General features: G+C 35.7%; 1 protein-coding gene across 1 annotated transcript in view; it reads left to right on the forward strand.

Annotated features, from left to right (window-relative positions):
- SLC25A40 (solute carrier family 25 member 40) overlaps nucleotides 1-12480 on the forward strand; it is a 15831-nt gene extending 3351 nt beyond the window's left edge. The window contains exons 4-11 of the mRNA XM_056484485.1: nucleotides 974-1080; nucleotides 2835-2902; nucleotides 4484-4608; nucleotides 5843-6016; nucleotides 9171-9280; nucleotides 9578-9659; nucleotides 10708-10788; nucleotides 12353-12480. Coding sequence (XP_056340460.1) covers nucleotides 974-1080; nucleotides 2835-2902; nucleotides 4484-4608; nucleotides 5843-6016; nucleotides 9171-9280; nucleotides 9578-9659; nucleotides 10708-10788; nucleotides 12353-12468 — 863 coding nt within the window. The 3' untranslated portion in view covers nucleotides 12469-12480. The remainder of the gene's footprint in view (nucleotides 1-973; nucleotides 1081-2834; nucleotides 2903-4483; nucleotides 4609-5842; nucleotides 6017-9170; nucleotides 9281-9577; nucleotides 9660-10707; nucleotides 10789-12352) is intronic.
- The last annotated feature ends 349 nt before the right edge of the window (nucleotides 12481-12829 follow it).

Consider the following 12829-nt stretch of genomic DNA (forward strand, 5'->3'; position numbering starts at 1 on the left):
TTAAAACCGGCTTTTTTTTCTATCTTAATATTTTCCTTGTGGCAGAAGGTACAACTAATACTGAGTTGAGTCAATCAATAAAAAGCTGTTACTAAATTGGCTGTTAATAAATATTTCATCAGAGGGCTTATGTGGTCAGGATGTTATATGAAAGTTCATCTCCTCCACAATCCAGAGGTTTTTTGTAATGGAGAAGCCTTAACAAGTCAATTGCCACTTGGGTTCTAAATAAATAAAGATATTGTGGTCTCAAAGATGTGCTAATGGTTCCTACTATTTACTTATACTTAGTAAATGAGATTTAAAAGGAAAGATGACTGGTTTTGCATGTTGAATGTGGAGGTGAGTATTTGCAGTCACATTTGCAAATTAAATTAGGAAAAATACTTGTGCCTTGTATTGTGATTTTGAGTAAGTTCTAAAACCTTCAGAAATCTGCAAATGTGAAGCTTAAAGTATGTTTTTGTAATGGCAGTAATATTTTATCAAACAGGTTGAAAGTACATGATGCAGAAGAAATGAATAACAAATGGACGGGGTGATCCAGTATAAATACAGACTAAGATAAGATATAATAATAATAGTAATACAGATAAGATATAATCCCTCCACTTGAAGTGGATGCTGTGGCTACTTGAGAAAAGATTTTAAAGTCTGAAAGATGTTCAGAGTTACATACAATAGTGATGTTCAGGTCTTGTGTTAGTTTTACCTTTCAGCAGATGGTAGCAAACCTGAACATGTCTCTTGGAGCCTTATGAAGGCAGGTCCATTTAATTAGGCAGTCTGAGCAGTACATTTGTACTTTCTTTCCTTTGACCTAATTTGTCATTACTGACTTACCAAAATTATTTTTCCCCTCTGTGTCTAACCAGAGATAAATCTGTGTTGCCATGATATCCAATTTGAAATTGCTGCTGTGTAAAAACAATCTTACAAGCATTAACTATATTCTTATACACCATTTTATTAGGAAAGTGTTTTGTATGCTCCAGTGGCCTTGTGGATCATGGATATGTTGGTGAAAATGGGGACAGCAAAGCCTGGCATAAAAAACCTGGGCATTTCAAAGGGACATTGGTAAGAATCATTTTACATGTATATAAAACTGCATGTTTAAGTAGCATACTCTGAAGTTTTCAGAGTTTTTTGGAGCTCTACTGGAATCTGTTATCATTTGAGAGGGTCTTCATGTGGTTATTGCTGATTGATGATACTGTCAGCAATAAAATGCATATTCCTTCCTTAAGATGAACAAGGAGGCAGCTGCACAGCTGTCCTCACAGGTTACTGACTTTAGGATTTTTTTTCCCCACTTCAGCTATATTGGCAGTAGTTGCTGATTGCAGGTAATAATTTCCTCTTACCTGTTTACGACCCTTGTGCCCACACATCTCCCAATATGCTCCTGAGCTGAACTAATGGTGCAGATAGTGTTTAAGTTCATATGTCAAGTTCTCTATCCATTCAGACTTGTAGGATTAGCATTTTCCCAGAAACTTGAAACAGACTTGCTGGCAGGTACTGTCATGCTGGTTCATTAGTCAATTTTTTTTTGACACTGCCATGAAATTAAACGTATGATCAAGGATTTTTCAGAATTAAAATCTTGAGAATGGGATAGTAATGCAAAAGGTGTCTTCAGTAGTTTTACAGAGCTTCTTTTTTAATTAATAACTTTATAAGTGTGATTTTTTAAAATTAGCTTTTCTGTGTAATTTTAGAAAGTTACTTAGTTTTCTGTTTGACATTAATTTATGCCTGTTTTTGCCATAACAAGGTATTTCTTAAAAAATAATGACTATCATATAACTATATTATTTTTCTTTTTTTTTTTTTTTTTTAAGAGTCCTATCTTTTATCTATACCCTCCTGTTTTGTAAACTTGTTGAAGCTGGGTTAGAAACATATTAACTAGGTAGTATAAAAGTAGGGGTTTTTTTGTTAAACCATGTTAGGACCTCTAAGGATTCTTGGCTTCCTTTCAAAACTAGCCAGGTTTGTTGTAATAAACAATTTCTTTGTTTTTCCCATTCAGCTTTTTACCTCTCAGGATTAGTCCATCAAGGCTGTCTCCTCTAAAGCTATTTGCTTTTTTCTTCCTCCAAGTCCTTTCTGTGGTCTGGCAGACTCTCTATCTTTTGAGGCCCTGTGATAATGTCTGGTTTTAGGCATATTGTAATCCATTGAATCTGAACCTCTATCCCAGATGTTTTAAGAAAATGAGGTGTCCTGATATTACAGAGCTTGTGGTTTTGCTTGTGATTTCAGTTGAATGATCTTCAAGGTTTAGTGTTCCTCTGCTGTCAGTCTCCTGGGAATATACAGGACAGCTGTAATAATAATTGCAAGCTTGTATATGGTGTAATGTATATACATTGCATGTATAGGGTCATGTTGTCAGAGGAAGCAAGTATTGAATAATCTTTGACAATTAATTACTATTTCATGCCTAGAAACTCTGCTACATATTGAAAAAAATATTTTAGCGGATTTTTCTGTGAAGTTTCCACAAGTAATGCCATATTTTTTTTGAAAATAGTTATTCACAGGGTTGTCAGTCACTGATAAACACTTAGTATTTTGGCATTTTAAAGATAGAAGGAAATTCTTGAATTCAGTCACATAAGTTATTCTGTTCAGCTCAGTGATCTGTTTGCATGATTAAGTGTGATAGCTTGTGTAAGCAGTCACAAAATTGGGATCTTACAATGGTAAGCCATTTTAGAAACATACTTTTAAAGGCATTAGTTTTGTGTTCTGCCAGCTAAAATATATTACTAACTACAAAAGTTTGTAGCTTAATATTGCTCTTTTCCTGGTTATATTTTTAGGATGCATTTGTGAAAATTATTCGAATAGAGGGAATTAAGTCGCTGTGGAGTGGGCTTCCACCAACACTGTAAGTTGAATGGTTATGCTGTGACAAATTATTCTGCTTTTAAAAATTTGGTCAATTCTGAAGTTACAGACTTATCGGTTCAATCATAAGTATCTATGGACAGTATAATTCCTGCAGATTTTAAAATTTCTTGTTATATTCTCAGTTAAGCAGGATCAATAGATTTATAGCCTTCTCATTCTGCTTTTTTTTTTTTCCCCCTACTATTACCATTCCTTTGATAGGAATCGAATCACGGGATAGGACCTGATCACTGGAGAGGGCCAGTCTTTGACACATTCTTATTGTTCTATCTTGTTACTTAATGACTTGCTATCAGCGCACAGCTGTTTGCAGACACTCTGGTGTTGCACCTCATTACCCTCACTTAATTTTTGTAATCATCTTCTTTATTTCAAAGAGCTTTGGGGTTTTATTCTATCTGGATAAACAGATAGTTCATTTTCTCTCTACAAGAACAATTTACATATTTAAACATTGCAATCAGATCTCCTCCTGGTCTACTCTTTAGGCTTAACAGCCCCAAACTGATTTATCTTTTTATTCATATTAACCTGGAACAGATAGAAATTAAGATGTGTGGAATTATGTTCTCCTTCATAAACCAATAAAGTTTTCAAATCTAAGATGTATATTAAATTTGTATCTTATAAGGCGCAAAGTGGGAAGTGACCAGTGGGAAGCACTGCTACACTTTTGATTTGCAGACAGTGCTCAGTGTATAGGCAGAAAAAAAGCAAAACATGGTGGAGCTCAGCCTTGTTTACCCTCCAATATGTAGCAATTTCAAAATATAAACCTTAGGATCTGACTGAACTCTTCCAGTCAGAACAGTTTTTTACAAAGCACATGTTCTGTTCTCCAGCAGAGAACTAACTTCTTTACTGGAGAAAGTTGCACAAGTAGAAGAGAAGATCTAAGCTAAGCCGTGTTGGTTTTCCAAGCATGATTGGTCCTTGGTGTTTTTTGGTGATGGTGGTACATGCTGTATTGGCACAGACAAAACACAGAAGTGTCATTGCCATTTTATAGTAAGATGTGGTGCTTTACCCTCTACACTGAATGTTTATTGAATCTACTTGTTGTTACTATAGTCTGTACTATGCTAGTATGGAAAAAGCCTACATCTGGGCATACTACACTCTTTCAAGTGGTGAGTATCAATGGTTGTTAATCAAGATCATATTGTCCAATTGTTACATACATAAAATTTAAGGGTAGTAGTAATTCTATAATATTTTGTTTGGGTTCTTCATTTTCAGGTCTTTCACTTCCCATTCTTTATCAAAACAGTTGTGGAGCTGGCATGGAATAGATTTTGACTGAGATAATCTACCATCATTTTACTTATGGTTTTCCCTAAGTGAAAATGAAAACCTGGGAAATGTGTGGGTTTGAAACTGAACTAGAAGCAGTGAATCAAAGATATGGGATTAATCTTGGGTTTTTGTTAATTGATCCATTCCACACAGCTGGAGATTTAACATTTTTTAAAATATAAGTAAAATATCCATACAAGACAGTTGACTTTATTCTCCAGCTTTTCTTGTATTAATTTAAATTTCCTCTCTTATATTTTAGAATAATGGCAATTCCTACCACAGCAATCTATTTTACCTGTTATGACCAGCTGTCTGAAGCTTTGAAAAATAGACCAGGAAATCGTGATGAGCACATTCCAGTAATTGCAGGTTCCTTAAGCAGATGTAAGTTGTCCTCTTACAGAGGAAACTGGAGCATAATACCTGTATGCTGTTTTCCTGAGTTTCTTTTGTTGACTTTTATTTAAAGTAAATTTGCTGTGGGTTCAAATGAGGACTAGGAATGAATACTGTTGTTACCCAGTATTTCTTGGGCAGCAAAACCCTCTAACTTGGAATAAAAAGATTTAGTTTTGCTGAAACTTTCACTACATATGTAATTTGTTCAGAATTTTATATTTCTAGATTTCTACCAAGGACAGTTTAATTTAAGTGTGTTCTCATCAATCTAATAATAAACATCATTATTTGCAATAATGGAAGGTACATAGGTAATTATAATAAAGATGAAAATTGGACTTGTACTAGTTTGACTGCTGCATCATGTGGATGAAATTTGTATATTTTCTTACTTTTCTATCCTTTTCCTCATCTAGTTTTGTAGAATTAACTCAGATAGTATATTTTAGGGCTTTCTTAGAAGAGTCTGATAATGCAGTTCCATGTTCTACCTATGACAACCATGGGGGCACTGGCAGACTAGTGGAAAAAGAATTGCTATTTTGTGGTAGTGTAGCACATTGTTCTTATTAGGCTGTAAATTTTTTTTTTTAAATTCATGTGTAAGACCTTATTCCGGAAACAGAAGAAAAATTCTTGGATCTAGGAAAATTTTTAATGTCTGTTAGATGTGTGATGGTAGCTTGTTACTGAATGATGACTCACTGATCATTGTGCAAGATGCAGGAGTTACTGTATCAGATACAGATTGCCTGCTCTTGATAGTTAAAAATACAAGTGGCAATGATGCTTAGAAATCAATAAAAGCTTAAATCTATTACCACAATTCTGTCCTTAATACAAAAAAAAACCTTTAACATCAAGATCGCTTTCTTCAAGTTACAGTTTAAAATGGCAACTAATTAAAATAATTGAGTGTAAATATTTGAAAATTTCAGCCCATATATGTGTTAAATCTGAAAATGAGGATTCTTGGTATGTTATATAGATTACAACATGCTAGCATTGAAAAAAGAACCCCTAAACTGGAAATGTAAGTAGTGTGAATAGACATGGTTTTCTTGTCTGGAAAGCAAACTTATTTTGGGAATTAGCTGAAGGAAAATGAGAGAGTTGAAAAGAATCAAATATATAAAGTAAGGTGAGACATAACTTGAATGTTCAGGGAATTGTACTATTAAATATTGCTTTTTCTAAAAAAGCCATGTTTCCTTTGCAGTCGGCTCTGCTACTGTGGTGAGTCCCCTGGAGCTGATCAAAACTCAAATGCAGTATCGCAGGTGGTCCTACAAGGAGCTCTACCTGTGTATCAGCACCAGATTGGCTGTAGATGGGTGGATCTCCCTCTGGGGGGGCTGGACTTCTACTATTCTGAGAGATGTACCTTTCTCAGGTAAATTTTCCGTGCAGGTTTTTGTTTTTGTTTATGTTTTTGGATTATTTTTTCTGTGCTTTTAGGTAATTTTAATGGCAGGCTTTAGGAATGACTGAGATGTACTTTTTGTCTTTTGAGTGTTTTTATTTCTAAATTCTCTGAATATGTGATTTTCCCCCTCCCCTTTTGTTTGTGGATACCAGATAGGATTCATTGTTAACATTCCCTTTCTCTGTACTTAGTCTCTTTCTTCTCATCTTTAGCTTACACAATGACTGCTTTTGAAGAGTTTCAGTTGGAAATTTTCTCTGTGATAGAAATAGTGGCTATTTTCTGATAAACATTCTGTATCTAAGTGTTCTGTTACATAATTTTGGAAACAGGTACAGACACAGTAGTGTCTTCAAGATTTTATTTTTTTTAAAATCAATATTAATTTGTTTGTATAACTGCTCCAATAAACTCTTTACCAAGACTCCAAAGCTGAAAGCTAGAAAAAGAAAAGTCTGGTTCAGAGTGTAACTAGTCCTAGGGCTATTCCTTAAGATAACTGGGACAGATGTTACAGGGGAGACTGCTAAAGGACCAGAAAGCCCCTGTCCCTTTAAGGCCTGTTTTTGTCAGAGCACATTTGGATCATCAGACATCAATTGTTTTATTCAAACCTATTTTTGGAAAGATTCTTATTCAAACCTGGTTTTGGAGTCAGAGAATCCTTGAAGTATTTGACCTGCTATCTCTGTTCTCCTACTTCGTTCTAAAGATGATCTCATATCTAATTTAATTTGTGTTTTCAAACAATGTAGTGGGCCAGTCACTGATTTGGGCTGTTACAGGATATGTGTACAGTGTAAATTTAAAATTGGCTGTGAACCAAACAGAGACAGAAGGTGGGGTGTAATGAGGACATTTAATTAAAAATTGCAGTTGGTAGTTAAGTGAATTAACTGAACCAAGTTATTTCCATTGTCTTCTTTTCATAATTTATGCTCTGTTCTCTTTCATTTAGCTACTGGAAGGTGTTTGAAAATTGTGATAGGAATGTATTTCCCACCTAAAAATCCAATTCCTTTATGGGACTTAATTTAGTCTTCTCTGATAGGGAAGGTTTCTGAACCTATGAAAACATGGTTTCACTAAGGCTAAAATCAACTGCCAGAATTCATCTGAATCTTTTGTCTGAAGTGTTTCCTATTCAATATTTATTTTAATTTACTTATTTTTCTTCTCTGCCAAAAGCAGTTTTCTCTTAGGCTGTTCTCTAAGATTTGTAAGGGAACTCTAAAATTTGTCATGTGATTCCTGCTGTCTAACTTCAAGTAGAAACTCTTGTTCTTTTATTGATTTTTGTCTGTAGCAGTGTGGCTGGAGCTAGTGAGCTTCCTTCCCCCTGCTGCTTTTAACAGAGTGGGAAGATCAGAGCATTGTGAGGAAGTGCACAAGGAAGAGGGCACTAAGGTGGTGTGCGTTCTTCTCAGCCCTTTTCAGATTCTTGTGTCCATGCCTGCTGTTTCTCCACTGATCCAAACCAGGCTTGTTGATTTTTAGTCAGTTTCCACACTGCATTGGCATTCCCTGGAAAGCCAGTGGGCACTCACTGTCTGTGCCCAGTACTTTGTGGGCATGATGGTAGAGACACAAGTTAACCTATGAGGCAGTAGCTGCATGTTGAGAACTACTCAACCAATAGTGAGCAGGCAAGTAGAAGCATGAATAAAGGAAAATGTATTTTTTTAAAAGCCCAATGCCACGAAATTCTGCTTATGTAAAGCTAAGGGTGTTTAATATTGCTTAATGCCTTTTCTGACTCTGTTTCCTGATAATTTTTTCCTTATAACCACTCTCTATCTGATATGATGTGCTCCCTTTGTACCTTCAGTCTGAGCTCTTCAGTTTGAATGATGGCCCAACAGCAGCTAAATCTCTGGTGTTCTCAATTTGTACCTTTGCTGCAGGGAGTTCAAGTCAGCTATCTCAAGAGTTAAAAATCAGTGTAACACTGAGTTGAGAAAGCAGGTCCTATTGAAAGCAGTCAAACAGCACAGCATGACTCAAGAAGGACAGGATAATTAGAATTCCACTCTATTCCTAGCCCAAGTGTTCATTATGTATTTCAAGCATGTTCCTTGAGACGCTAGCTAGACTGAATAAAACTCAAGAATGTTTATGAACACAAAAATAGGTTTAATATTTGAGTCCTTTAAGCAGTATCACAGACAATATAAATGTAAATGGTATTGAGTAGCTGCTTAAGAAAATTTTGGATTTAGATAATTTATTTTTAATTGGGTTTTGTACATTTCAATAGTAGGCTCTCCTCAAAATGTCAGAATGCCTTCTGAGATACTGCCTACTTTTACTTTTGCAAAATGTTGGAGGCCAGGCACGTGTGCAAGTAGTCTTCATAGCAAGAAAATGCTATGAAATTTTTTTGCTGGCGCAACCTCCATAACTCGGTGCTGAACGAGGTATAGCTATCTTTCAGGATATGGAGCTGAGCTGTCATTTGCAGTATTAAGTAAACCAATGGCCATGAGGAATTACTCTCTAATTCAGCCCAGTATTTCATTTGAAGTTTTGGTTAGAAAGCAGAAAAAGTGCAGTTTAGTTCAGCAGATGGTCACAGAAGCAGATGTTATTCCTTAAAGTTGTTTCCGGACTTTCCTTTGACAGTCCCCACAGAGCCATTCCCCTATTAGTAATTCCAGGGATCATAAATCATATTAGTTTGTTCTCTCAGAATTAAATTTTGTACTGAGCCTCAAAAAAAGTATGAGGCAGTCCTGAGCAACATTTCATTTTGTATGAAATGGGTTTTTATAGAATTAATGAGATCTATGAAACATGAAATATGCCTGAAAACATAGCAAGTAATTAGAAGCCTACATTTTGATTTATGTTAAATTGAATGTGAGTCTTACAGTGCTTGGGTTAGAGAATGACAAAATGATTAGGCTAATATGTATCCTATGAATAAATTTGGGATATGGAGAACAAGGGGAACATAGCAATCTGTCCATGGGTTATCACATAGGACACTTCTTATGCTTTCAGCTCTTGTTTCTGTTTGCTTCGCTTGCCACAGTAGAATTCTTGCTTGGACTTGATATAAGAATTTTTGTACTTGACATACAAATCTGTTGTAATGCAAGCTTATTTTTTTTAATCATAGCAATGTATTGGTATAATTATGAACGTTTCAAGAAGATGATGTGCAAGGAAGTTGGTGCAAATGAACCTACATTTTTTGTTTCTTTTACTTCAGGAGCAGCATCTAGCTCTGTAAGTATGTAATTTCATTTCTAGTACTATTTTTTATTATGAGCACTAATAAACTATTTTTTAAAAGGTATGATTTTAGATGAATCTCTCAGAAATGTCTATTTAAACACATGTAGTGTGGCATACAACCTGACTAAATAAATCTGAACAAACTACAGTGTTCTGACATACAGGACTTAAAAATATCATGCGCTTGGAATATCAAACCTAGTTTTAAATTATGTACACTTTAATTTAAAAATTTAGAGTTAAATTTTAATTTTTCATGTACTAACATTAAAACTGATTTCCTGATAGATTGCAGCTGTCATAACTCAGCCATTTGATGTAGTGAAAACATATAGGCAGACTCAACTTTGGGAGAGTGAGACCTTAAAAAGTAAGTTTCTGGTAAAAATAAAAACCCCTCTATTGTTTCAAAAAATAAAACTTAGTGTTTGGGAAAGACTTTTGGTAGGAATTTTAAATATTTTCCACTTCTAAAGTAAATGTAAACATTTTATCACTCAGGCATTCTTTCTTCCCCCAATTGTAGTATGTAGATAAGATATTTTTGTCTCCTAGGAGAATACCGTATTTCATTAATGGCATAGAAGAAGGAAAAGGTGTGAGTTCAGTGCAATTTGTCTTAATAAGATGGTATAAAATTGAAAGGAATCCAAAGCTATTATATTTAGGCTGACCAATTGCAAATTTGAGTCCCTCCTTATTGCAGGGAGGTTGGACTAGATGACCAGTAAAGGTTCTTTTGGACCCAAACTATTCTATGATTGAAGTAAGTTATATCTAAATAGGCAAAAAATTAGCTTCATAGTAGACATTCAGATGAAAAGTGATCTATTGAAAGAAGTCTTCAAAATAACATTCACTACCACTTGCTCCTACATTACAATATTCCTGTGATAAGTATTAGACTAGAAAATATTGTGCTCAGGTTGTATGTTTTTTACTTTCTTTTCATGTGATTAAAAAAAAAAATATTTTTGAGGGCATATTAATGAATGTCCCAACATCTTTAAAGAATGAAAGAGAAAGTTTCTGTTTTGCTCTCATCAGTAGAGCACTGCTCTGCTTTATACACATTGAAGTAGTATATAATACCTTTTTTTCCCCCATTGCTTGGGATATTTTCTGTGAATCTGTTTTTGCTTTTTTCAACTGTATCAGCAATCCAGCAAAGACTATAGTAGTTGTTCATATATCTTACTCTAGGTGTTACTCCTGGTCTTTTCCATGTCTTGCTGTTTTGACTTGTGTATTTGCATACTGTATTAATTTAACATGCTGTATAAATAAGATGGATAAAATTAACAAAAACAAGAGTTAAACCTAACAATTACATCTGTGACTGTCTCTGATTTCTAAAAATATTATTCTGTGGCATTGTATGGATTGCCTAATTCACTGTTGTCTTGTACTATATTGAGCTCCACAGAGGGACCGTAAATCAACCTGGGCAGTTATGAGGAATATTGTCGCTAGAAATGGGATTACTGGATTATTTGCTGGTAAATTTTTTCCTATCTCTGAAAAAAATCAGACTAGATAGTTCTTATTTATAGATGTTAACATGCATAAATTATATATTTCCATTTCTGTGAACACTGTCAGTTATGCAATAGTTTGCATATATAAAGCAGACATGCAGACTTTGGCCTCTCCTGGGATCTTCTTGGTAGAGTACCATGGGATAAAGCCCTGGAGGTAATAGAGGCCCAAGAAAGCTGGTTAATATTCAAGAATCACCCTGTCCAGGCTCAGAACAATGTATCCCAGCAAAGAGAAATCAGGTGAAAACTCCAGGAGGCCTGTATGGAGGAAGAAGGAGCTCCTGGACCAGCTCAGACACAATAAGGAAGCCAGCAGAGGGTGGAAGCAAGGACAGGTAGCCTGTCACAGAGAAATGGTCCAAGCAGACATGGATCAGGTTAGGGTCTGGCCAGGGATATCAAGGACCACAAGAAAAGCTTCTATAGGTATGTTGGTGATGAGAGGAAGACAAGGGAAAACATTGGCCCTCTCCTGCATGACTCTGGCAGCCTGAGGCAGGAAGGACAAGATGCTGAGATTAAAATTATATTGAGATAAAATCCTATTGTGGTTTGTACTAAAATGACCATCTGCAAGAGACATTCCAAATCCAGGGTACTTACCAGACTTCACCACACTGCACTAGCTCATGGGGGCCCTTGTGTGAATGGCTGCACAGCTGGTTAAGCCTTGCAAGACTAGTGTTTGCTGAAAGAGATTGAACTGCTTTACTCACTGTACAGTGATAGCATAACTGGGTAACAGGATTTGCATATTTCAGAGCATTGATGCTAACAGAATGCAAGATACCACAAAGTATCAATATTATTGATATTGAATTCAGTTAATAGATTAAAACACTTACACTTAAGACTTGACACAGGGGTAGGAGAATTTAGAGGTACTCTTGATCAGCCACCAGTTCAGTTGGCCACACGTAGCTGAGATGACTGGGGTTGGTCTGCCTGGCTCCCTGCTGCTGTTCCAAAGCAATGCAAGTTCTCCATAGGTCATGTGTCATCTGTGCTGGCTCTCTGCAGAGGTCTTTGCCTTTCCAGGGGAGGTAGAGGGCTGGCTGTGTGCACACAAGGCAATTCAGCCTTATTTCCCCTTCCTCTAAACTGAATCACTTTCTAACCTCCACTGGCAAGATCACTGTAATGGGAGACATTTAACACTTAAATTCCATCACTTGTACGTGTGACCAGAATGCTTCATTTTAGTTGAGGCCAGCTCTTGTGGGTTGGAGCACAGGAGCCCTGCAAGTCCAGGTGCTCCAGTTGAATGGAGTCAGAAGGGACAGAGACACAATGGACTTGAGGCAGGCAGACCACCCAAGAAGGCAGAGGTGAGGGCATAAGGTTATTACACTGGTAATACCTACAGCTAGTACATTCAGTATTTTGAGGCATGTGAGCAGGTAGAATTCCAGCTCTAAACTGATATACTATGGTATTGATATATTGTGATCAACACTGTACTACCCAACACTTGGATCTGAAAACAAATAATAGTGAATACTTCCCTTTCTTTTTTGGGCAGGTATTACTCCACGGCTGTTTAAAGTTGCTCCTGCTTGTGCTATAATGATCAGCACATATGAATATGGAAAGTCTTTCTTTTCTCATCTAAATGAAAAAAAGAATCGACATCCTTAGTTCTTCTTCATCCAATTGTATGAAGTCAACATATATGATAGAAGTTCTGCCAAATTTAAATCTGTGAAGATGGATGTTTTTTAGAATTCCCAGTGAATTTCTGCTATTACATTTGGTAACTAAATAAAGTTTCATTTTTAACTTTTACAAAGGATTAATTCACTCTCTTTATTAAGATTAAGAAAATACACATCACCCTTAAACAATCATTGAAGATTTTATAACTTCTCTTGCAGCTGGAGATAAAAAAGAAAGGAAGGAAGAAAAAAAGAAAAAAGGAGGAAGAGAAGAAAGATTGAGGCTAGACATAACAATGAAGAATAATGACTTCCACTGTGTTATATTTTCAGTCATGATTAAA

The sequence above is a fragment of the Oenanthe melanoleuca genome, chromosome 2, assembly GCF_029582105.1.
Source record: "Oenanthe melanoleuca isolate GR-GAL-2019-014 chromosome 2, OMel1.0, whole genome shotgun sequence".
Lineage (NCBI taxonomy): Eukaryota > Metazoa > Chordata > Aves > Passeriformes > Muscicapidae > Oenanthe > Oenanthe melanoleuca.